General features: G+C 37.5%; 1 protein-coding gene and 1 pseudogene across 1 annotated transcript; one reads left to right on the top strand and one right to left on the bottom strand.

Moving 5' to 3' along the window:
- Window positions 1-1501: 1501 nt before the first annotated feature.
- On the top strand, window positions 1502-2514 carry LOC120107516. Its single transcript, XM_039120808.1, has 3 exons — window positions 1502-1751; window positions 1854-2153; window positions 2234-2514. The coding sequence occupies exons 1-3, from the start codon at window positions 1669-1671 to the stop codon at window positions 2349-2351; spliced, it is 501 nt and encodes a 166-aa protein (XP_038976736.1). The 5' UTR covers window positions 1502-1668; the 3' UTR covers window positions 2352-2514.
- A 21035-nt stretch (window positions 2515-23549) lies between these two features.
- The window catches only part of LOC120107520, a 41626-nt pseudogene continuing 38199 nt past the window's right edge, over window positions 23550-26976 (bottom strand).

Below are 26976 nucleotides of genomic sequence, written 5' to 3'. Positions count from 1 at the left end.
ATGAGAAGATACATAGTTGTCCAAATGACTGTATTTTATATCGTGGTGATAATATTAATGAAGATTCGTGCCGAACATGTGGGTCTTCACGATGGAAAAAACAAAATGAAGACGAGCATGATTTGTCGAATGAAATGGATGCTGCACAGTCTAAAAAAATTTCAGCTAAATTTTTGAGATATTTTCCTCTCATACCTAGATTGAAAAGGATGTATGCATCATCAAAGACGGCTTCCTTAATGAGATGGCATGATGAAGGACGTACAAGGGATGGAATGTTAAGACATCCAGCGGATAGTTTAGCATGGAAAGCATTTGATGATAGGCATTACGAATTTGCTTCTGATGTTTGCAGTGTAAGGCTGGGTTTGGCAACTGATGGATTTAATCCATTTCGAACGATGAGTTCTACATACAGCACTTGGCCAGTTGTTTTGGTTCCATATAATTTGCCACCATGGATGTGTATGAAACAGTCTTCACTCATTCTGTCAATGGTTATTCCCGGTGATAAGAGCCCAGGTAATGATATAGATATTTTTCTGGAGCCTTTAATAGATGAATTGAAAAAGTTATGGCAGGGTGTTGATGCATTTGATGCTTTCACTGGCCGAACATTCACATTGCGTGCAGCTCTTATCTGGACAATCAATGATTTTCCTGCATATGCTAATGTATCCGGTTGGAGCACTAAGGGGCGTATTGCATGCCCTTCTTGTGGAGATTCAACTCATTCATATTGGTTAAAACATGGAGGAAAATTTTGTTATATGGGTCATCGAAGATGGTTAGAAGCAAATCATCCATTTCGACATCAGAATTATTAGTTTGATGGCACCATAGAGTTGCGATCTGCACCTATTCCACCAACTGGAACTGAAGTTCTTAAACAAACTCATGGCACTAACTATATACTTGGTAAGGCATCCAACAGTTCAAAGAAGCGGGGAAGGGGGGATGTTGGCAGCTCAATGACACAGGTTTTTGAGGACGCTGACAACTTCGAGAATGATGACAGCGTTTATGGACAGGAAAATGACGATGGCACAAACTCGGTATTTACACAGAAGCAGTTATGGAAAAAAAGGAGCATTTTTTTTGAATTACCTTATTGGGAGTATAATCTTCTTCGACATAATCTTGATGTCATGCATATAGAAAAGAATGTGTGTGATAACTTGATTGGAACAATGTTAAATCTTGAAGGAAAGACTAAAGACAACTTGAAAGCGCGTCTTGATTTGAAAGACATGGGCATAAGACAAGAGCTTCATCTGAAAGAACAACCCAATGATAAATATTTTATACCTCCTGCATGTTACACAATGTCTACTACAGAGAAAGATCTTTTTCTAATGGTTTTGAAAAAGCTGAAGGTTCCAGATGGGTATGCATCGAATATTTCAAGATGCGTTAATCTTAAAGAGCGAAAACTTACGAATCTTAAAAGTCACGATGGTCATATTTTGATGCAAGATATCTTTTCATTGGCTTTAAGATCATCAACACATAAACAAGTTCTTGCAATTGTGTCTCAGTTATCATCCTTCTTTAAGGCATTATGTTCCAAAGTTCTTGATCCGAAGGAGCTTGATCAATTGGAGTCTAATGTTGCACTAACACTGTGCCATATGGAGAAGATCTTTCCTCCTGGTTTTTTTTACTATTATGGTTCATCTAGTCATTCACTTGGTTGGGGAAGCTAAACTTGGTGGACCGGTTCACCATCGTTGGATGTATCCTATTGAGAGGTGATATTCTTAAACTCAAATGTCCATATTTATTATTAATATGAATATTTATTCTATTATCTTCGTCGATGTTGATGTTGAGCATAAAATTTTTTGTTGAAGGTATCTTGTGCGCTTAAAGGAATATGTACGCAATCGAGCCTATCCCGAAGGATCGATTGCGGAGGGATATATTGCTGATGAGTGTTTGACATTTTGCTCGAGATACCTTGAAGGAGTTGAAACTGCTTTTAATCGACCACAAAGGAATTACGATATTATACATAATGCAGAGGAGTACAAGTTCTCATCTGGTGGAAGATTTGTGGGGAAAGCTGAAAGTACTGTAGTTCATCACAAATTATTGGCACAGGCACATCGTTATATCTTACTTCACAGTGACTTAATATCCGAGTATCGCAGGTCAGTATGGTTATAAGAAATCACAATTTACTGTCATATCAGATATAATATTCAAAACAAATAAATTATTTCTCGTGCAGAGATTTTTTAGTGGCTCAACGAAGCGCCAACAATAACATTCATCCTACCCCCAGGATTGAGCAAAGATGGTTGGTTGAGTTATTTCCTAAATGGTTATTAAAACAGGTTAGACGTTGAATCCTATTAGGTCTTTTATTATATTCTACGATCGGAACTTTGAAAATTAATTATTATCTGACTTAAATTTTTTTAGGTACCGACTATGATGGAGAGACATTGTTCCAATGAATTAATAGTCCTTGCTCGAGGTCCGAACAATATTGTCAACAGATATGATGGGTTCATTATAAATAGTTTTAAATTTCATACAAAAAAACGTGAAAAATTTAGAAAATCCCAAAATAGTGGAGTTATGGTTGAGGCGGACGGAAAATCTGTACAGCCTTATTACTACTAGTAAATGAGTCCCATTATTCATTCATCTTTTACTGCTATACACTTATATCCATTGCTATGTATTAAATATGGACAAGTGAAGGCATTTTTCTCTATCAAGAGTTGCTTCCATGCTGTGAAAATACTATTCAGATTTTACATTTGGATTCTGGAGGCGATTGGATTATTAGTGTGATATTCAAACTGTGGCCACCCAATCTCTTTTACTGCTACTAGTTATGCTGCATCATATATAAACATTACTCACGCATAGATTGTTCAGAAACCCTGGTATATTATGTTTGTCCCATACATATGTGCAATGAGTTCTGGTTTCATCGTATATTAGTTCTCCCGCAAATCAACAGCTTTAAGTGTGTTTCCTATCTTCACCTCTAAATGTTTTTGGCATCAGATTCATAGCTCCTGTTTGCAATTAGAACTCCATATCTTACTATTCTGTATCAGGATAATGCTCGTGTGTTTGCATTGACAGTCGGTCTCTGCTCCAAGTAAGGTTTGCATGCGACATTTAAATTTTTCAAACTTCCAACAGGTGCTTAGTGACTCATTATTGTTGCAGGCTGGGGAACTGGTCATGTATTTAAAATCTGTTGCTTTATAAGAATATCTTAAATATAATTGAGAAGACTATCTTAAATATTCTCAATTCAGAAGAGGATGGTGGCAGTTATAAGAATATTAAAAGTAATGTACTTTTAATATTTAACTAATATTGATTCTTTTTTGTGCATACTAGATTACAATATGCCGCGAGGAAAACGTTTCAGAAATATTGAATTTCAGCACACATCCGTGGGATCTACTTCTGATCGTTCCCAGCAGCCCGATGAGCCCCATACTCAGTCCGGGTCCTAGTCTGAGCATGCCCCACCTGCAGATCGTCCAGACACGGATGACGTGGACGTCCTGGGTAATTTGATTTATAGTTTTTATATTAATTTCTCTTACAATCTAACTATTTTAAATCATTTACCTTTAATGGACTTGTTATTTTATAGATGGACTGGGGAGAGTGAGGAGAACATGAGGGCCCACTCGAGCACGGGACGTATGGAGCCTACCTGAGGATGAGAAGATTGTCGTCCATTGCAACGAACTGGGGCAGCCCATCAAGAATGCTGCAAGCATTTTATCCACTTTTTTAGGATCAGTTGCGCGGAAGGGACAATTGTGTCCGCTCAACTATACGAAATGGAATGAAATGCTTCCTTCGTATAAGATTGAGCTTCTTAGAATTATTGAGGTAAAGAATTGAAGTTGCTTACTATTTTCAATTATTTTTGATTTAACATTGATATAACATTTTTGACTTTGATGTAGACAAAGTTTGTCCTTCCTGCAAATAGCCATGATTGGGTGCTGAAGTCCGTCAACCGCAAATGGAAAGAATATAAGGCAAAGCTAAAGGCGGATTGGAAGCACGAGGGCATGACTGAAGAGGAGGTGGCCCGTGTTTGTCCTCCAGATGTAATCTCTCATCAGTGGAGGGAGCTTGTCCACTACTGGTTTTCCGAGAGAGCTCAGGTTGTGTATATTTTTTCAATACCTTAGATTGAATTTAATATTATTATAGATTAGAAATTTATACATTGTATAAATTACATTGTTTATTGTTTTTCGGGGAAGACATATTCCAATATTGGTAGAGCTGCTCGAGCATCGCAGACTGTTCCTCACACTTCAGGCTCCATGAGTTATGCGAGGCGTAGAGCTGAATTCGTAAGTTTTTTTAAAACTCTTTAAATTTATCTTAAATTATTCTATCATATAGCATGTATACTCGTGAAATATACTTTTTGTTGTAGGTGGATGATAATGGGAGGGAGCCTGGTAGGGTGGAGTTTTATAGGATGACTCACACCCATCGAGATGGCAGCTTTGTCCGGGAGGAGTCAAGAGATATAGTTGTATGTATTCATCTTTGACTTGTGCTGTATTTTTTTTTGGTTCTATTATTCGCATACATTAATTTGATTTTTTTTTTGAGAGATATAGGATAGGGCAACAAATCTTATTTCAGAGCGCGTCGGGGGGTCATCATCATCCGACGCGAACAATCATATTGAAGCTCAAGTGCTTACTGAATTGATGGGCTCAGAGCGTTATGGTCGAGTGCGGGGTTACGGCGTTGGAGTTACCCCCACTCAGCTGTCTTCAGTGGGCACATATATAAGAAATGCCAGAGAAGGTAGTAACACTGCAGAAGTTCGTCATCTTCAAGCAACTATTGAAGAGTTGAAGCAAAACCAAGCAAATTTGCAGTCTCAGCTTACGAATATTACATCCATATTACAACGATTTCTACCTTCTCAGGTAATTAACTTTATTATATTTCAATACTTTACATATTATCAATTATGATATATGAGTTAATGTATCACATTATTCCTAACTTTTATATTTTCTCTCTTTTTTTTTTTGTAGATTCCTGATTCTTCAAACGCTTGTAGACATGATGATGATGGAGCTGAATCCCGTCCCTGATGCATTCTAGATTATCTTTTATGAGTTTGATATGTATATGTTTCTTATTTTTCAGAGTACATTGTAATTTGCTTTTTTAGAGTACATTGTAATTTGTATGGCAGCTTTTCTGATACATGAGTTAAAAACATAGAGTTTTAATCAGATATATCAATATTCATATTTTGAATGATCTGAGTATTTGTGTCAATGTATCAATGTAATACAGGTTCATATTGTTATAATATATGTTTTGTAATTTGTATTTTATAATACTGATTATTGTTTTATTTTTTTTAAAAAAAGACAATTCCCGACGCTTTTAAGCGTCGGTAAAAAAGGTCGTGGCACCACCGGCACGCTTGTGCCGACGCTTCAAAAGCATCGGCAATTGATCAATTTCCGACGCTTAAAAGCGTCGGGGAAAGTTTCGGTAAATCAGGAATTGCCGACGCAAAAAAGCGTCGGAAAAAACGCTCTGTCGGTTTATCGCCGACGCTATATAAGCGTCGGTAAAGCCATGTTTTTGCCGACGCTTTACTCCTGCGTCGGCAAAAACTTTTGCCACACTGGTATATCCGACGCTTTGCCGACGCTTGGCTTTGCGTCGGGGGTATTTTAGCCGATGCTAATTAGCGTCGCCAAAGCCCCAAGAAAGCATCGGGATAGGTCCTTTTTCTTGTAGTGTAATTAGGTTATTGGTCCTGTATTATAGATCCAATCTCAATAGTTTGGGTGAAGAGGGTAGGTCACTGGCCCCTATTGACACAACCTTCTGTTTTTTAATTCTTTTGGTAAATGGCACACCTTTTGTTCAAACTTGTATGCGCGGCATTTAGTATTCTACTCTTAAATTAGCATTATCAAATAAGGAGCGCTCATCTCAAATCTCTGCAATTTAGTTCAGTCCTATACTAATCTTAAACTACCATTGCCAAAAACTATGTTGTCTTCACCCAACGCATATCTCTGTTAGTTTCCTGTCTTGTACTCTAATTACCCGAGAATAAAAAAGATGGCATGCATAATGACTCAAATTTGTCCACGAATATTGCTGAGCTCTTTTAAGGGGGTGAATAGACTCATCTTTACCCAGAAGCATCAACTTTAGCGGTAGCAAAAGATTGGATAGGTTCCACCAAGGTGGTAACCTAGTGGTAAGGGGGCGGATTCTACCCGAGTTGTCCGGGTTCGAAACGCACGGGCGTCGATTAAATTAGAGGATCCCATGCTCCACACCCGGATAGTTCTGTGTGAATATACTTTCTTTCTATTAGTACTGAGGTGGTACTGGGATGACGTACTCACACGTAGATGGCCCAGTGGGGTTTCTCACAGATTGGAAAGGGCACACGGAAACATGCGACGCGCATCGAATATTTTCTGGTGGAAGGGGGACCCAGTGAGGGCTGCTATGCGGGTGGGGTTTTGCCCCTCCCCCTCCCCTCCTATTTTTGACCCAAAAAAAAAAGGTTGGACAGGTCTAGATTACATAAATCATGTGCTCAAGTTGTTATAATTTTAACGGTACTTTGGTTTTATATACAAAATTGTACTGGCTGGTACCGCATTCCCAAGCTCAAGGTGGGCAAAGTGTAGACTTTTCTCTTTCTTTTTGTCACGATAAATAATATAAATCTTTCATATGGATCAAAACTATGAAAATGAAATTCAGGATACGCTTCCTATCAATTGGAGATATGATATATAGGATCGAAAGCATGACACCAAATGATAATGGGAAAGGGTAGGTTTGATGTTCAGCAGGAAAAAAATCGAATAACCAAAGTCCAAATGAAACCTAAAACAAATCAGTACGTGTTTATAAAATGAGTATACATTATAGATATCTTGCTTACACACTAAATTACATTTCGATCTGAATACATTAAGAGGCAGTGCAAGAAGTTGGTAGTGCTGGCCGACCCCGGCAAGAAAACACTCGGCGGCTAACGATGGATGGTGTGGTCTGAACCTTGTCACGGAGGCATGAAGGATGCTCTCCATGTGAAGAAATATAGATTGAAGAATTTGCACAGCTAGAATATTGGAGGAAATCGTCTCAATCATATTAAATAACAAACTTGGTTGTTAAATAGCCTTACATAGAACTGAAAAAAAAAACTGAAAGCAATAACATAGCCCACGTTTCATAATTGCTATAACGTGGTAGGAAGACTAAATCAACAAGTAATAGGCATCCCAACAAAAAAGGAAAAACACATACGTGGTAATAACTGACCACTTAAAACAATACACTAAACATAAATCAACATTTCCTCCCTTAAACTGAATGCTACAAGCTTCAGTTTACAGTAGTTTCAGAACAGATTCCCAGATGTTCTCGCAGCTTGACAAAAGTGTTTCGCTTGAGTGGCTTCGTCATTATGTCAGCTAACTGATCTTGTATATCACAATGTACCAATTCCACAGTTCCATCCTTGGTAAGATCTCGAAGAAAAAGGAAAGGCACATCAATGTGTTTGCTTCGATCATGCATCATTGGATTCCTTGAGAGCTTGATAGCAGAGCTGCTATCACACTGAATAATACATGTCTTCTAAATCTCTAGCATAATCACTGTCAGTATAAGCAATAAGTTCATCATCTCCTCCCTTCCTATAGAAAATCCCGAAATCAAAAGTTCCTTTCAGATATCGCATCACTCTTTTTGCTGCCTGCATGTGTAACTCAGTAGGATTCTCCATATACCTACTAATCATACTTACTATAAACATTAAGTCTGGTCATGTAGCAGTGAGATACATGAGACTACCTATATTCTGCTTATAGTAAGTCTTATCAACTTTAACTCCTTCATCTTTCCTAAGTTTACAACCAGGATCGATAGGATTGAAAACAGAGTTACTCTTATCCATTCCAAACCTGTGCAGTACTTCCAAAGCATATTTCTTTTGACTAATAAAAATACCATCAGACTTTTGCAACACGTCAAGGCCAAAAAAGTATCTCATCTTGCCAAAGTCAGTCATATCAAACTCATGCTTCATTGAATGTTTAAACTCTTTAAACATTGATTCATCATTTCCGGTAAAGATTAGATCATCCACATACAAGCTTACAATCAAGACTTTACCTTCCTTGTTATTCTTGATGAACAGAGTGTGCTCATCACATTTCTCAAAGATTTCTTTCATGAAATAGGCTTCTATACGACTGTACCAAGCACGGGGTGCTTGTTTAAGTCCATAAAGTGCCTTTCTTAGCTTGTAAAGTTTTTGCTCACTTTCTTTCTGTACATAACCGCAAGGCTGTTTTACAAAAACTTCTTCATTCAATTCACCATGCAAAAAGGCAGATTTCACATCTAGTTGATAAATAAACCACCTTCTTTGAGCCGCAAGTGCTACTACCACTACAGGAATAGTAACTTTTACCGGCGCTTTTCATGGCCTTTACCGACGCTTATTAGCGTCGGCAAAAACCCCGCCGACGCCAGAGCAAGCGTTGTAAACGCGTCGACGATGCCTGAGTGGGAAAGGTTTTTGCCGACGCGAAAGGAAAGCGTCGGCAAAACCTTGTATTTACCGACGCTTTTTAAAGCGTCGGTGTAGATCCTTTGCCGACGCGATTTAGCGTCGGCATAGACTACCACTTTTGCGTGGCGCTATAATTGTTGATTTTTTGCCGACGCTTATAAGCGTCGGAGAAACCCATGCCAAGTTTTGTTTTTAACGACGCTTTAAAGCGTCGGGAGTGGGATTTTTTTTTAAAAAAAAAATTATTAGAAAAACACATGCATATCATAAATCAACATTTACGCCAATATGAACCTGCATTACATTTATATCAACACAAATATTCAGATCATTCAAAACATTCATATTGTCATATATGATTAATAAGTTTAGAGTTACAATGTTCTTTGAAAAATATAAAAAAGATATATATAAAACTCCTTAAATAACAGTCTAAAAAATATCAGGGATCGGATTTAGCGCCATCATCATCTCTACGAGCTGTTGAAGTATCATGAATCTACAACAAAAAAAAAGAAACTTTAAAAGTTAGGAATATGAAAATCATTAACTTATGCAAAATAAGTGATAATTATGTAAAGTCATCAAATACATATAGTTATTTACCTAAGGAGGAAGAAATCGTTGTAACATAGATGAAATATGCTCAAGCTGAGACTGCAAAATTTGTTGGTTCTGCTTCAACTCCGCCAACTCTGCCTGATGGCGATCCTTCATATCTTCAATTGTTGCCCGAAGTCGACTAACTTCTGCATTGCTACTGCCTTCTCCAGCATTTCTTGTATACATGCCGCAAGTGCTACTCTATACCAAATGAATTGTCCCCGTTCGTGCCACAGGTGCAAACACTTCAGTATAGTCTACTCCATATTATTGTGCATAGCCCTTTGCTATAAGCCGAGCTTTGTGCTTTTCTATTTCTCCATTTTCATTCAACTTAGTCTTATACACCCACTTTACTCCAATTGTCTTTCCTCCCTAAGGTAATTCTGTTAATTCCCAAGTCTCATTTTTGTTTATTGCTTCCATTTCCATATCCATGGCTGTTCTCCATTTTTCACTTTTTACAAATTCTTCAAAATGAATGGGATCAGCAGCTGTAAACATGGCAAGTTCCCCTCCATTTTCTTCATCAGAAAGTCCCTCTCCTGTTTCATAATTTCTCATCCAAACAGATGCCCTTCGATTTCTGGTTGCACTCGAGTGTTGAGGGGTATCCGTGTTCTGAATTAAAGATCTTGTCCCAGTATCTTCAGCATTAAATTCAACTGCACTGTCTATTGCATTGTCTTCTATATTAGGATCAGAATAAGTTTCACTTTTTTCCTCATTCTTAGTTGCTTCTTCTTCACAATCACCCCATTCTAAATCACATATAGTAACTTCCTCATACTTCTTATCCCAGTCCCAGTGCTTGTCTTCCTCAAATACAACATCCCTACTAATTATGATCTTTTGTGAAATAGGATCATACAATCTATAAGCCTTTGATTCTTCACTAACTCCCAATAAAACACAACTGAAACTCTTATCATCGAGTTTAATTCTTCTATTGTCAGGCACATGGACATGAGAAATACATCCAAATACTCTAAAATAATCAACTGAAGGCTTAATTTTACTCCAAGCTTCTTCTGGAGTCTTATTTAACACTGCAAAAGTGGGACTTCGATTCAAAACATGTACAGTCCAGTTAACTGCTTCTGGCCAGGACTTTGGAATTCTCTTTGCTAAAAGCATACATCGAGCCATGTTCATAATTTTTCTATTCTTCCGTTCCGCAACTACATTCTGTTGTGGCGTATATGCAGCCGTTAATTGTCGCCGTATACCATTTTTATCACAGAAATTGACAAATTCCTGGGATGTAAACTCGCCTCCTCGATCAGTGCTTAGACTTCTCAGAAAATAGTTTGTTTCCTTCTCAACATGAGTCTTAAAACTTTTGAAAAAAAACAAAAGCTTCTGATTTTTCCACCAAAAAATAAACCCATATTTTTCTACTAAAATCATCAGTGAAAGTGAGTAGGTACCTTTTCTTGCTGTTAGAGATGGGCTTAATTGGTCCACAAATGTCTGCATGCACCAATTGAAGAATTTCTGCAGCTCTCCAGGTGGTCTTCTTAGGAAATGAGTTCCTGTGTTATTTCTCTGTCAAACAATCTTTGCACAGCTTCGAAGGAGATTTGAGATTCGGCAAACCATTCACCATTTCTTTTTGTTGAAGAGTCTTCAATCTTGTAAAACTCAAATGTCCATATCGATAGTGCCAAAGCTGTTCAATGTCTTCAGTGTTTGTATTAAAACAAGTGGATGCTATAGGCTGGGATATAGCATGCAGAACAAACATTCTATTGGAAGTTATTTTCGTATCCATAATCAAACCTTTCTGAGAATGAAACACTTTACATTTGCCATGCTGAAACAAAATAGTAAGTCCATTTTCTTGCAGCTGTCCAATACTTAGCAAATTAGTCTTCAATTCAGGTACATAAAACACACTGTAATGATCTGTATCAGACCATTTACTTGCAACCTAACATTTTCCTTTCCCAACACAGCCATGCTTGTATTGTTGCCAAGCTTCACAGAGTCTCGAAAAATACCATCAAAGTCTGAGAAATAATTTTTGTTGCCACACATGTGATTGCTGCAATCAGAATCAAAAACCACATGTCTTCTCGACTGACTTTGTTGGTATCCACATATGCCATCAACAACATTTCTTCCTGATTCTCTGCATAATTTGCTTCTGTGTTCTTGTTTGGACATTCCCATGCAAAGTGTCCTAGCTTGTGACAGTTGTAACACTCGATTGTGGCCTTATCAAAGGACCTGTTGTTGCGTCCTCTTTCTTTTCCTCTTCCTCTGTAGTTTCCACGACCACGACCTCTTCCTTCCGAGGAATGAGTGATCTTCAGAGCCTGCTCTTCTTCAACATGTGAACTCATGCGTTGTTCATGTACAATTGAACTGCTCTGCAACTCATCAATAGTTAAAGTATCGATATCTTAGACTGCTCTGCAAATCATCAATAGTTAAAGTATTGATATCTTTAGACTCCTCAATAGGGCAGACAACATAGTCAAATTTTGAAGTCATGGATCTTAAAAAATTTTCAACAAATAGCAGTACTTCCCTTATCTTCTCCATTTTCTTTCATCTTGTTGGCTATGGTAAGAGTGCGAGCGAAATAGTCATTCACAGTTTCTCCATCCTTCATGTGAAGAACTTAAAATTCCTTTCCAAGAACTTGCAAGTTTCCACGTTTCACTCGTGTGGTGCCTTGATATTTCTGCTTCATGGAGTCCCAGATATCCTTTGCAGATTTCTTGTTGAGAATTGTCTCCAGAATAGAACGATCTAATGCCTTAAATAGATAGTTCTTAGCTTTCAAATCTTTCAACTGTTGGTCGTCAATATGCTTGCTCTGTGCATCAGTGAGAACAACAGCTTATGCTGCTGCAGGAACTCCATTTTCCACCGGCCCCCAATACTCCTTTGATCGCAAGAAGTTCTCCACGAGCATCGCCCAATGATTATAATACCCATCAAACTTTGGAACGGCTGGCTGTACAAACGAACTCTCTGTCGTCATCCTTCAACTTAAAAAAAAACACTTGTAGAAGACTGCTGCTTCTAATAATCAGGCCCCTATAATGGGGCTCTGATACCAATTGTGAAGAAATATAGATTGAAGAATTTGCACATATTGAAGAAAATCGTCTCAATCATATTGAATAACAAACTTGGTTGTTAAATAGCCTTACAGAGAACTGAAAAATAAAACTGAAAGCAATAACATAGCCCACGTTTCATAACTGCTATAACATGGTAGGAAGACTAAACCAATAAGTAACAGACATCCCAACAAAAAAGGAAAAATACATACGTAGTAATAACTGACCACTTAAAACAATACACTAAACATAAATCAACACTCCAGGCTCCAGCAACCTGACTCTCCAAGAAGAGGCTCGAGGCTGTAGTTGACCTGTGTTCAGGTTCCAATGGGCAACCTGAGCCTAAGTGCCTAACCAATCAAGTTCACAGGGTACAGTGCATGCATGTTCCACCACATACGGTACCACTTATTTTGCCCAATGGCCTCCGAACCACTACCAACCCGTCAACCACCACAACCACCGTTAGTCATGGCCTCCACCACCACCATCACTGCCACCGAGAAGTGGGCGAGGCTTGTTTCATGCGTGGCCTGCGACATGCCATATATTGAACCCTGGATCACCCTTATCAAGGAGTCTTGCTTCTGCAAGGGTGGTGGTTCACTCATTGTCGATAATGAAACGAGCTCAATAGACAGTCTGGCGGCAAGAGATGGGAATTTTAAGGGTTCGAGTTGGAGGCGGCATCAGCCAGCAACCCCTCACTCTCGTCCCTCTTCCATCAGTTGCTCACCTTCACTGCCACGAGTGTGAGCTCGTCTCTGACGACATGCGTGCTCCTCCGTGCCTTGAGCACCTCCTTCGCCCCCTCCAAATAATTAGGATTGAACCCTGGTTCTCAGTAAGGAACAGCATGGAGTTGCATGCTGCTGCTGTCACCACCCGAACATGGGAAGAGAGACAGGCTCGCAACATCCGTGTCTGCGATCTTTGAGACGGAGACCGAGTCGACAGACAATCTTGACCTAGCAAGAACCCTAATTTTTGTGTTTCCAGTTTATAGCTGGGTTTAAGTCCTGTTATAGCAATGAGTATCATATATATATACTGCAATGTATTTAATTAGTAACGTATAGGACTGCTGCAATAATAAATTTTGTAACGCTTAAACCATGCATACTCGAAGCAAGGTACGAGTTTTATAATAGCCGTAGTAACTTGTCACGTTGTGCTAGGTTATATTGAAATGAATTTGGTAAGGCATAGGTCTACTGCAGCAATAGAATTAATAGCCATAGTAATTTTTCACATTATGACGGATCACATTGTAATGAATTTAGTAAGGCACAGGTCTAGTGCAGCAACAAATTTAGTAATGCATAAACCATGCATATTAGACACAAGGTATACAATTCTCACATTATGACAGGTCATATTGCAATAAATTTAGTGACACAAAGGTTTGCTGCAACAATAAATTTAGTAACGCATAAATCAAAGGACTAGACACAAGGTAAGATTTTTATAATAACCATAGTAATTTTTCACGTTATGATTGCAACGAATTTAGTAACACATACGTCTACTGCAGTAGCAAATTTAGTAACACATAAACTATGCATATTAGACGCCAGGTGCAAGTTTTATAATAATCATAGTAGTTTTTCATATTATGACAGGTCATATTGCAATGAGTTTAGTAACGCATAGGTTTATTGCAGCAATAAATTTAGTAACGCGTAAGCCATTCATATTAGACGCAAGGTACAAGTTCAAAAAAATTTCTACCACTAATAACATCAATGTTTTAATTGATCATCAATTACTTTTGCAAAATCTGAAATTGGTTGAATTTTCCATTTAGTCACAGAGTTCTCAAATAACTAATCAAAATTTGGGAGTTTCATATATACCTTCCTTTATTGCTCCAATGAAGTTTACGATTGCATGACAAATCAAAGATTGGAACAAATGAACACCTTATTTTTATAGACCACACATTAACTAAATGTAGATTTAGTAACCAAATATTAAGGCAATATGCTATATATATATATATATATATATATATATATATATGAAAATAGAGGCTCTGCAAAGCTCTCCGTGTCTAACATTTGTATAAATGGCCATCTGCCGCCATGTATATAAATCGTATATAATTCCATTGGGAAATTTATATGGAAAAGCAACAAACGTTTCGCTTCCATCTGTCTCCGATCCCATTTCGGTTTCGAGTCTGGTATACTCCTTTTTTTATGTTTTTTTGGTACATCAGAATCTGGTATACTCTTGCAGAAGATATTAGTAAAATTAGGGAGTAAATATCACAAGAATAAGCAGCTCAGAAAGTTGATGAGTTGTATTGCATACTTTGCATTAGATCTTTTAAAAAACTTATGACTGAAAGTTAATGATGGACTATTTATCAACAAAATAATAATGGACCGTCTAAATCAGAAATTTAGATGAGTTTAACCACATTCCCATCGCCGGGATCTTGATATGGTACAAGAAATCGGCCTAGATCTGATATCTCCGTCATAGATATTTTGATGAGATTTCTGGATATCAGCACAGATATCGATATCTGAATTCTTGTTATCAGCAGAGATCTCGATATCTGATTTCTAGATATCAATGGAGATCTCGACATGGGACCTCGAGAAAAAGATTAGATCTTCCAAAATTTTTGCCTCCCATGACGATTGAGATAAACAGTTATCACGGTTTATCTCAGTCTTAACCACCTGCGAGATCTTGGCTTTCGAAGACGTTGCAAACAAATCAATGCTTCAAAAATAGTAGGTTAGCAAGTAGTAGGGTATTGGACTTTTAACTCATTAATCCATTTAAGACTTATCTAATTGGTTTAAAACTCAGTTAATCTAGATAAGATCCGTTTAACTTATTTAACTTGATCCAACTCACTTATTAAATAGATTATGTATGTTTTATTACCTATTTAATAAAAGATTCATCCATCCCTCCAGATTTTGACCTATTTGAAAGTTATTTATTAAATAGGTTATATAGGTTGCATTGCCTGTTTCTCAAGACACCGATATAGGTTGCATTGCCAATTTCTCATGACACCAGAACCTCTCTTCCCAGCAATGCAGCCTCTTCTCATGAGAACTCCAACGCCTATCTCAATTCAAATAGCCATAACGTTTCAAACGGTTAAATGTTTCATAACAATAACTGTTGAAATAGAACTAGTTGAAACTAACTCAGAACTCCATGATCCGGAAGTTTCATACATCTTTTTGAATTTTAGATTAGTTACATTCAGTTACAATTTATATTGCTTAATAGCTAGATTAGTTACACTTTAATCCAGCTCAAATATGTATAAATACCACCAATCTGTACTGTGATGAAGTAAGAAAAAAGGAATGAAATCAGCCTTTTCTTCTTCCCTATTTTCCATCTTCCGTTCTTCTCCCCTGTTTCCAGCTTTTGTTCTTCCTTTTCTAACATGGTATCAGAGCGGGTGCTAGAATTTTAAATCAAGCTTCTTCTTCTTCTTCCTTAAAGATGCAGTAAGTTGTATTAGTCATTCCTTTTTGTCTTAGGATTGTTCTAAAATGGCAGATGGAGAATCTTCAGCTCATGCATCCCCTACCTACACTCCAACTCACATCCCTTCTCCCTCCGAAGATCCAAATAGTCCATTTTTCCTTCACCACAGTGTGCTAACACTGTGGTGATCACTCCTCCTTTAACTGGATCCAACTATCTCTCATGGAACAGATCCTTTACATTGGCCATTTTCATCAAGAATAAGCTGAGATTTCTTGATGGAACTATTCCCTCACCAGAATCAACCAGTCCTCTTTACTTATCATGGTTGAGATGCAATAATTTGATCCTTTCATGGATTCTGAATTCTATTTCAAGAAAAATCGCATCCAATGTTTTGTATATAAATTTTGCAAAGGAAGTATGGAAAAAGCTAAAAACCCGGTTTGCACAACCGGATAATGTGAGGATATACCAACTTCAACAACAACTTAGCTCGGTTATGTAGGAAACCCAATCAGTAAGTGATTATTTCACTCAACTCAATGCCATTTGAGAAGAATTACACAACTTAGACCACTGCCCTCGTATACTTGTGGACATTGTACATGTAATGCAGTGGAAACTGTCAATGAAGCCCAACAGAAGGATTATGTGTTCAAATTCTTAATGGGACTGAATGATTCATATGACAGTATAAGAGGTCAGATAATTCTTATGAGCCCTATGCCCTCTTTAAATAAAACCTTCTCATTAGTTTTACAAGAGGAGAGGCAAAAGCAAGCACGTATATTAATGCTTCCTACCTCTGAATCCTCTACATTTTCTGTGGCACATACAAAAAAGAGAGAAAAGTCTGAATTAGTATGTTATCATTGTGGAAAAATTGGACACACTAAAGAGAAATGCTATAGGCTGATAGAATTTCCACCCAACTTCAAATTTACCAAAATCAAATTTGGAAATCCCAACAGTATTCCTTCAAACAAATTTCAGCAAATCAAGCAATCATTCAGAGCCAAGAAAAGGAGCCAATCTCATCTCAGACAGTGCTCACTCAAGCTCAAATGCAGCAACTCATTGATCATTTCAAAGCTCAGATGCTTCATTAACCTAAGTCAAATGACTCACCTTCCCTGATGACCAAGCCATCCACAGAATCATTAAACACTCACTCCCATGCCAACATGGCAGGTACTACTCTCCCCTGCACTTCCATCATTATTGCTTCAACACTCTCTATCATCAATCAGAATTCTAAACTAGTCAAAGAACAAGAAACTCCATAGATAATTGACATAGGAGCCACTGGCCACATGGTTTGCTCCATTTTCTTTCTTACATCCATAATTCCTAAAACACATGCACATGTTCAGATGTTGAATGGAACTAAGGCAAGAGTGACTCATATTGGAAATGTGAAACTTTTTCAGAACATCTAACACTCACAAATATTTTGTGTGTACCTTTCTTTATCTTTAATCTTCTCTTGGCCAGTAAACTCACCCATGATGCTTCCTTATGTCTTATTTTCTTGGAAAAATAGTGTTTTATACAGGACCCCTCTTCATGGATGATGATTGGACTTGCAAAAGTTCATAATGGTCTCTATTTTCTTCTTCTAAGTTCCGTAGTCAACCAAACTACTCTTCCCAAGCATACTTCATTTTCCAAAAGTCAGGTTCTTCATGCTAAAGCCGAACATTCCTTTGATCTTTAGCATTTTAGACTGGACACTTATCTAACCATCGATTGAATTTAATTCAATCTCATGTCTCTGATGTAAAAGAAAATAAGCCAATGCAATGTACAAACATTGTCAGTTAGCCAAACAAAAAAGAAAACCATTTCATATGAGCAACTCTGTTACTTCTTCTCCATTTGATTTAATACATTGTGACATATGGGGCCCTTATTCTCAAGCATCCATTCAATGTCATCACTATTTCCTAACCATAGTTGGTGATTATAGCCGAGTAACTTGGGTATATCTCATGAAGTTCAAATCTGAAGCTAGATATCTTATGCAAACTTTCATTCACTTGGTTCAAACCCAATTCAATGCCAAGGTGAAACAAATTAGAACTGATAATGGCATGGAATTTCATAGGCCTGAGTTCTATAGTTCCAAGGAAATTATACATAAAAAAACTTGTGTTTACACTCCACAACAAAATGGTATAGTGGAAAGAAAACACGAGCATCTACTCACTATTGCTAGAGCCCTTCTCTTCCAAGGTTTACTTCCAATAAAATTCTGGGGAGATGCTGTCCTAATAGCTACTTATCTAATTAATCAAATACCCACTCCTACTCTCAAAACAAATCTCCATATGAAACCTTTTTTGGCTCCATTCCTTCTTATACCCATTTAAGAGTATTTAGATGTTTGTGCTTTGTTTCCACACTCAAACACAATGGAACTAAGCTCAGTCTCAGAGCTAGCAAAGGCATTTTTCTTGGGTATCTAGCAGGGATTAAGGGATACAAAGTCTATGACTTAGAAGCTCAATCATGTATCATTTCCAAAGATGTTATCTTCTATGAATCCACTTTTCCTTTTCAAAGTTCCAGTGCAGAAGAACCTGAAACTTCATCAACTCCATCAAAACTGGCCTTACCACCAGCCTTACCAGACATATACTTACCAAGTCAATTCATCCAAACAGAAATGAGTCATTCTTCCAACTCTCCAGCATCCAGTTCTGTAGACTTAACCATGCCAAATGAGTCACCATCACAGGATGAACATCACAACACTGATATTTTCCTTAGAAGATCCAATAGAATCAGAGTTCCATCGAGCTATTTGAAGGACTACCATCGCAAGTTAGCCACAAATGCAACTGCTGAACAACCAAGCTTATGTTCCACCTTCCACCCTCTACACAAGCATCTATCTTATGAAATCTTTCATCATCACACAAAGCCTACACACTCTCTCTCTCTTTGATCAAAGAACCCAAAATATATGCCGAGGCTATGACTTCTCAGCATTGGAAAGATGCAATGAGAGCTGAAATAAAAGCTCCGGAGGAAAATGGAACTTGGACCATTACTTCTTTACCTCCGGTGAAGAAAGCTATAGGGTGCGAGTATGTTTACAAGACCAAGCTTAAATCAGATGGAACAATTGAAAGATACAAAGCTAGATTAGTGGCTAAGGGCTATACACAAAGAGAAGAATTTGATTACCAAGAGATCTTTAGTCCTGTTGCAAAACTCACAACCATTAGGGTGTTTCTTGCCTTAGCAGCAATTCATGATTGGCATTTGGGACAATAGATGTTCATAATGCATTCCTTCATGGGGAGTTAGATGAAGAAATATATATGAAATTACCTCCGAGTTTTCAGATTAAGGGGGAGTCATCTAACAAGAATTTGGTTTGCAAACTACACAAATCCATTTATGGTCTAAAACAAGCTTCTAGGTAGTGGTACTCAAAATTCTCCTCTTCTCTTACTGCCATTAGTTTTCAGAAATCAAAATCTGATTACTCCATATTCAGAAGAGATGATGAGCATGGGTTTGTAGATCTTATAGTCTATGTAGATGATATCATTGTGGGCAGCAATAGTTTGATAGCAATTGATTCAATCAAGGCATATCTTCATACTTAATTCAAGATAAAAGACTTGGAAACTCTGAAATTCTTTTTGAGATTGGAAATTGCAAGATCGGCTGCTGGCATTCACTTATGTCAAAGGAAGTATACTCTCGAAATTCTAAAGGACACTGGATTTCTCAGCAGCAAATCAGTCACAACTCTAATGGAAATCAATCACAAATTATCACATTCATCCAAAGATTCATTAGTTGATGTCACAAGTTACAGAAGATTGGTTGGCAAACTCATTTACCTAACAATTACAAGGCCAGATATAACATATGCCATGAATGTCCTCACCCAGTTCATGGATAAACCAACACAAATCCATCTACATGCAGCTCCCAGAATTTTGAGATACTTGAAAGGCTTTATATGCCAAGGTATATTGTTTTCCTCTCAATCTCCTTTTCATCTTAAAGCATATAATGATTCAGATTGGGTAGCATGTCCCAAAACAAGGAGATTTGTCACTAGTTTTTGCATCTTCATTGGAGACTCATTGGTCAGCTAGAAGACCAAGAAAAAAGCCACTGTATCACGATCCTCTGCAGAAGCAGAGTATCGGGCCTTAGCTCACACCAGTTGCAAAGTTGTCTGACTACTTTTCCTGCTAAAGGAGTTCAAGATACAGTATGCACAACCGGCACTGGTGTATTATGATTATCAAGCGACTCTTCACATCACAAAGAACCCAATCTTCCTTGAAAGGACCAAACACACAGAACTGGATTGCCGCTTTATCAGGAAAAAGGTTACAGCAGAAGTTATTAATCCAATTTATATTGGCTCAAAATTTCAATTGGCAGATATATTCACAAAAGCTCTGTTTGCTACCTCCTTTCATTTCTTGCTATCCAAGATGGGCACGTTGAACATCCATGCCCATCTTAAGGGGGAGTCTCAAGACACCAGAACCTCTCTTCCCAGCAACGCAGCCTCTTCCCATGAGAACTCTAATGGCTATCTCAATTCAAATAGCCATAACGTTTCAAACGGTTTAAATGTTTTATAACAGTAACTATTGAAACGGAAACCAGTTGAAACTAACTCAGAACTCCATGATCCAGAAGCTTCATCTTTTTGAATTTTAGATTAGTTACATTCAGTTACAATTTACATTGCTTAATAGCTAGATTAGTTACACTTTAATCCAGCTCGAATATGTATGAATACCATCAATCTGTACTGTGATGAAGTAAGAAAAAAGGAATGAAATCAGCCTTTTCTTCTCCCCTGCTTTCCGGCTTCCGTTCTTCTCCCCTGTTTCTAGCTTCCGTTCTTCCTTTTTCTAACACTATTTAATAAAAGGTTTAGATTTTTCTCTGGATTTTGATAGATTTTTGATGCAACCTACATCCAACTTGGCCCATATCCGGCCTGACTGGACTTGACCGCCACCCCCTAATAATTGACATTTCAAGAATAGATTGCCCTAGATGCAAACCCAATACAATACATATATTATGGACCCTATTGATCTTCTATGTTCAATATCATTTTTTCTGGTCAAGGTTGAGATATCGTGTAATTCACCACGGTTGCCAGAGCTTTTATGCGAATTTCTTATGCTCGGCACTTGTTCTTTGCAATTTAATTTAGTTCTATCTGGGATGAAAACTCAACACCTCAAGAAATCAAAGGCAAATTCATAATACATATTCAAACAAAGAGAATCCGTTACAGAGATCTTCTGGTTACATACTTCACAAGCCGGTATTGAAATACAATAATCTTCTTCCATCCTCTTTTTCCGGGGCTCTCAGGCTTTGCTTGGTGATCTCTACTAGTCTCTTGATTTCGAGCGAATCGGAACCTTCCATGCCATTGACCTTTTCATTCTCACAACGATTTCCTAAGTTGGACAGTCTATGTATGTTAGCAGACAACAGACAAATCAAAAAAAAAAACAAAAAAAAAAAAAGGAAATCATATTGCGTTGCAAGTGCAGATCGCCCACCTTGCTCTCTGGCAAGCAAACTTTTCGTTGGCCGTGGGAGGAACCAGAGCACTCTCTTGTGATGGTTCCGGCATTGCTTCAGATTTATTCACTTCCATCTTGACGCCGAGTCCGCTTCAACCCAGACGAGGGATAATAGGATCCGAACTCTGGTTCTTAATGAGGAGCAGCGCTGAGTTGCAGCTACTGCTGCTGTCACCGGCCAAGCATGGAAAAAGAGACAGGCAGCATCCATGGCTGCCGTGCCTGAAAACTGGTTATGAAGACCAAATAGCAGCCTCTTGGATTGTTGTGTTTCCCAGGGTGTGTCCCAATTTATAGCCTGCACGGAAGGTGAGGTTTGTGTCCTTTTCTTAATGAAAAATGTCGTAATCATTTAGGTTTTGCAGGTCCTCATGAATTTAGTAACGCATTGCAGGTTATCACGTAACGCATATTTCGTGCATGCTGGACACCTGTTGTGATCTAGAAATCATTTTATTTACTAATTCATTTTTTCTGTGGGATCTTTGTATTGTGACTCTGAATTTTTCAGCAGCTCACGGAACCATTGTATTTCAGACATCATGCTATGATTGCAAAGCAGATCAAGAATAGGAATAAGCGAACAATATAATCTGTACGGCATGTATCGTATACAAGTCCTTTAATAAGATGTGGACTTAGTAACCAAATATTAAGATATCTCCCTCCAGGCCTTGATTGCTTCCAAGATGAGGGGTGAATTGGATTGAACTCTGAATTCTCAGCACGAAGCAATATAGAGATTGGAGTTGTTGTTGTTATCATTATCCACTGGGGGGAAAGAGAATTAGATAATATTCATTCGGATCCATTTTTATTTCGTAATCTATCCGGATACAAATGAAAATCTGAGCATCCGATTGACATCCGTATCCGTATTATATTCATAAAAAAAATAGATATGAATATAGATAGACAAGATCTGTATCCAAATATTTAATTTTATTTAAATCTTATTTAATTTTATATAGCACCCGTTAATATATGATTTTATTTATAATCTTGTTTAATTTTATATAGCACCCGTTAACTTTTAAGAGCAATAAAGGATTTTATTAACATGCTATTAACTTGATTTATTATCTACTTAATAATATCTTTGATTATGTGACCATAAATTTTAATTATCTGACTTATATCCGTATTTACATACGTCTTTCTAGTATTTGATTTATATTTGTATCTGCTTAAAATAAATATAAATATAAACTTTTACATCTGACTAACATCTGTATCCGTATCTATATTCGTTAAACAAAATAAATATGGATATAGATATGCTAGAATCCGATCCGTATCTAGTCTGATTTTAAGCCCCACTGTCTAAAGTAAGATAATAGGCCAAGACGCTATACATGCCTACCATCTCTAGGCTGACCGCGCCGCTGAGAATTCTCGTGTCCTTAGGCCCTTACCTTAGAGGACAACATAATTTAGCTAAAAATCCATGCAATCAATCAATCACCCAATCAATAAAATTGCAAGAGAAGAGCATCTTACCGCAAACCTGCAACCAGAGCCAGACATGCAAGGCATTTAACAAAAAGTAAAGGAATTTTCATTCTTTGAGATGTGATAATTTGAAGGCTAGCAAACATTAAGTCATGCAAGCGCTGGAGTCCCAACTACATGATCTGATGACTACAAATGTTAGACATGCACTAGTGTTCAAGGGGAGTTTGATTACCACGAAAAGTTGAATTGTAACGAGCAAATAGCAAGATATCACCATATTTCAAGTGAACATACAGTTATAGGGAACTTGGCTTTTTTCTTTTTTTAACAAAAAAACATATCATGCAAATTTGGCATGAGGATGCTGTTTACCTAGTGATAGCTTCCTTATTATTTGGAGGAGATTATTCAATAACATTAGATGGTGGAGAGAGCTCACAGCATGTTGTGAATATACCTCTAATTAGGTCACTAGGACAACAAAAGAATACTCCTGATTAACCACAGATTTAGGTTCGCTAAAACACTAGCACACAACAAGCTGACGTTCGCATAGTATCTGCTGCCATTTTAGACCAGGGTTATTCACACTATTACAGTCAACAACACTAAATTCTGAGACTAGACTAACATCTCTGAGATCTCAAATGGCAAAAATGTTGGGGGGGGGGGGGGGGGGGGGGGGGGGGGTGGTGCAAATGGATGACAGGATACCATAATATTTATTTGATTCAAATAACCTAGCCAGCATTCAGGTTTTGATATGCCAAGAAAAAATCAGAAAAATAAAAATCAAATATACATGGTAATGGAAGATTTTCTCCAGCCCTATATACCAAGGCTAACCATCCAAAAATTGAACAGGAATGGAAAACTAGGAAGGCGGATGAAAAAAAGGAAAAGGACTTTTACCTCTCCATCCAATAAACAGGCTTTCCAACCATCAAAGGATCATTACGCAGAAGTTGAACCTCAAGAAACTAATCCAGATCGCGTCAAACAGATTCTAGTTTTCACGGATTCTATCTGACTTGAGTACTGACCTTGTCCTGCATTTCCCTAGAGCCATGTGCACCAGCAAGTTGTTTTGAGTGAACAGGAATGCGGGTATCACCTGCAGTCTGCTTCTTTCGCCTTGGATGGCCAACAATAGCAGGGTCGACCAATGGTCCGGACCATGTTGTTACACTTCCTTTCTGGTAGGGGAACACTGTGCTGAATGAAGCCTCCGGTGGATCAAAGATAGGATCCATATGATGTGGAGAACCTAATGGGTAACCAAGCACTCCATCTTCGTGCGGTGGAGGGAACTTTTCGCTCTTGCTCTTTGCATTTGCATGTGTGATTAGGCGCCGTCTCTGTTAGTAATAAAAAAAATTTCTTCAGTAATTCATTCATTTTGTAAGAAAGAAACATTAGCATAATTTCAGAAACTGCACCAACATAGTTAGATAAAATACAGAAATGAGAAACCACCCCATGGACAGAACTTGTCCACCAGACTGACTACCATTTCCTCTATACATTGTCCATCAGTGAAGAAAGCAACCATTGATAGAAGTATAATATGAGTACGGCAGTTGACAATTGCCGTAAGCATCAGTGAGATGCTCTCACAAATATACCAAGAAACAGCAAGTTAGCGGTCCAGACTAGCATGCATCCAAGAAATTTATGCACAAGGAAAAGAATAAAAAGATTATTGTTTCAGTAGAAACTTAATAATTATCCAAGATGGCTCATTCTGAAGCAGTAATTCATCTTTCCACATCATGGCAATTGGAAAATGATCAAGAACATAAAACAGGCAGCTTGCAGTGATCATTGGTCAGATTACCAAATATCAACAAAATGAATAGAAGACAAGCAATGAAAAGAAGGTAGATCATATATATGCTTCCTCATTACAAACAAAGGTAATTAAGCCTTGTAGCCAATAAATAAATAAATAAATGAATGTAATAAAAAGCTCGAGCAATACTATAATTGGTAAGACTAATCATAAGCAATAACAGATTCATCTTTTATTGAATTACAATTTTTCAACCAAGCAGATATTGCAATTAGTGACAAGAACTAGGCAGACTTTTGCTGGTTTTAGCCAGAGGATCCCTGTTAGATTGTTGGCAAGAGCGAAATCATCGAGCATACAATAATACCATGTTTTGTCAAATTCTGAAAAAAAATCAACATTTTGAGAAAAAAATTTAATTGGTAAGCATATTATGCAACATTTAATTAAATATTTTCTTATTAATAAGAAAAAACAATCTTTAAAAGTTTGTGAAATACATATGATGCGCCATATACTCATATACTGCATGAGTGAAGACATATGGTATCTATCACCAACTTCAAATGAAACAAAACATGCCTTTGCCTGATTGCCCTTGTTGCGTTATTGTGGCATCCCAAAATTTGATTTTCAGGTACATATAACACAAATATGCAGTGTTTAATCCATCATGAACATGAGGGGGGACAGGAATTTTAGAGATAATGCATGCCTACATAAAGTTGTCATTCATATGGACATGCACCTCGATGCAAGTTTTCTTCAGTGGTGGGTAGAGGCCGTGGCCAATTGCTTATATTACTACATTCGACATGTTTACCCTCTAGCAGAGTAATACACAATTTTGACATCCTAAACATGATTGTACAAGGCTAAAAAATCTGTACGGTCCTACCACAAAAGGAGACTTTTTCATTTAAATCCCAATTAAAACTATAAAGAAGCTAACATTGACCCAGACAGGTTCTAAACCACCATTGCTAATATTTGTCTGGGATTAAAAAGATGTTTTGACCATACAGAGTGTTAAGCATAAACAAAAGTTTTAATCAGAACCACAAAGAAAGATAATGTTAAATGCTTAGCATACTGGAGAGAAAAATGTTTGCTTGATTAAAGAAATGAAATCACAATAGAGCAGTTGAAGCCACAGTTAGTTTGACATACATCAAGGTTTGCTTGGATTTCAGCATTAGCCTCTGGAGCAGGAACTGCCTTGGCAGCTCGATCACGTGGGCGTGCCTTCTTAACTCCATCAGCATTGGCCCTTCCGGGAGCTCTCAACCTACACGACGTGTATTAATTTGGATATGCTACATATATATTAAAAAACAATTGTAAAAGTTCTACAGCCATTGATTCACAATTATCAATATGCAAGATATTTGCAATTTTCAAAGAGATGTAACCAATGAACATGAAAGTGATGCTGCAACACAAACAAACATATGATGCACACACACAAGCATGCATACATATATATATGTAGAGAGAGAGAGATGGACCACACATTCAATTTTCGATCTTTGGTAAAAGAATTAACAATTCAAACTCAAGGAAGAGCACTCTAAATTGGAAATCTACACCAACAGTTGATGTAGATCCAAAAAAAAAAAAAGAACACTTTATAACTTATGCATCAAGTGAGAGCTAAACTGAAAGGTTTTAATCATATGACAATATTTTGCTGTGAAATAAGAATCAAAATATTCTGATTTTTAGCCTACACATGTTTTAATGCATCTAACACTGACATGGACAATCCCAAACTAGGATGAGAAAGGTAGAGGACCGATATCAAGTTGACAGCTGATCATAAAAACATGCAAGTAACTACGAAAAGGATCCAAATTTGATAGGCATGAATATTAGGGAATCCATTGTTCTAGCAAGGAGCAAAAGACCTAAGGTAACAGAGACGGAGGTTGTAGGGAAGAAAGAAACTTGGACTAACATCAGAGATGACCCTAAATAGGAATACTTGGCTAATAAGGACCTCTAAAGCTGACCTTAAATGGCTGGGAAAAGGATTGATGATTATGATGATTATGACATGCTTTAACACATGTAGATCACAATCAATACAGTGGATTCCTTATTTAAATGTTCCATCATGTATTTTTAGCATAGTAGCATAGCGCGCCCACTACCTAATTTTACATCTATATAATACGTATGATAGAGGTCACCAAAAGATACAATTTATAGTTTCCAGGGCTTTTTACAAGAGATTTGGATGCCCTATCATTAATTGCAAACAAGTGCAAGCATACTGATTAACCAAATTTCTGATGGTTCACTCTCAAGGTCCCAAGCTATTGAATGGTTCCATCACTGTTGAACAAGAGGTGCTACCTCTTAACCATTGTGAGTTTGAACATGGAT

This window comes from Phoenix dactylifera, unplaced genomic scaffold, assembly GCF_009389715.1.
Source record: "Phoenix dactylifera cultivar Barhee BC4 unplaced genomic scaffold, palm_55x_up_171113_PBpolish2nd_filt_p 000885F, whole genome shotgun sequence".
NCBI lineage: Eukaryota > Viridiplantae > Streptophyta > Magnoliopsida > Arecales > Arecaceae > Phoenix > Phoenix dactylifera.
The sequence above is the reverse complement of the archived record's forward strand: the minus strand, read 5'-3'. Positions and strand labels throughout refer to the sequence as shown.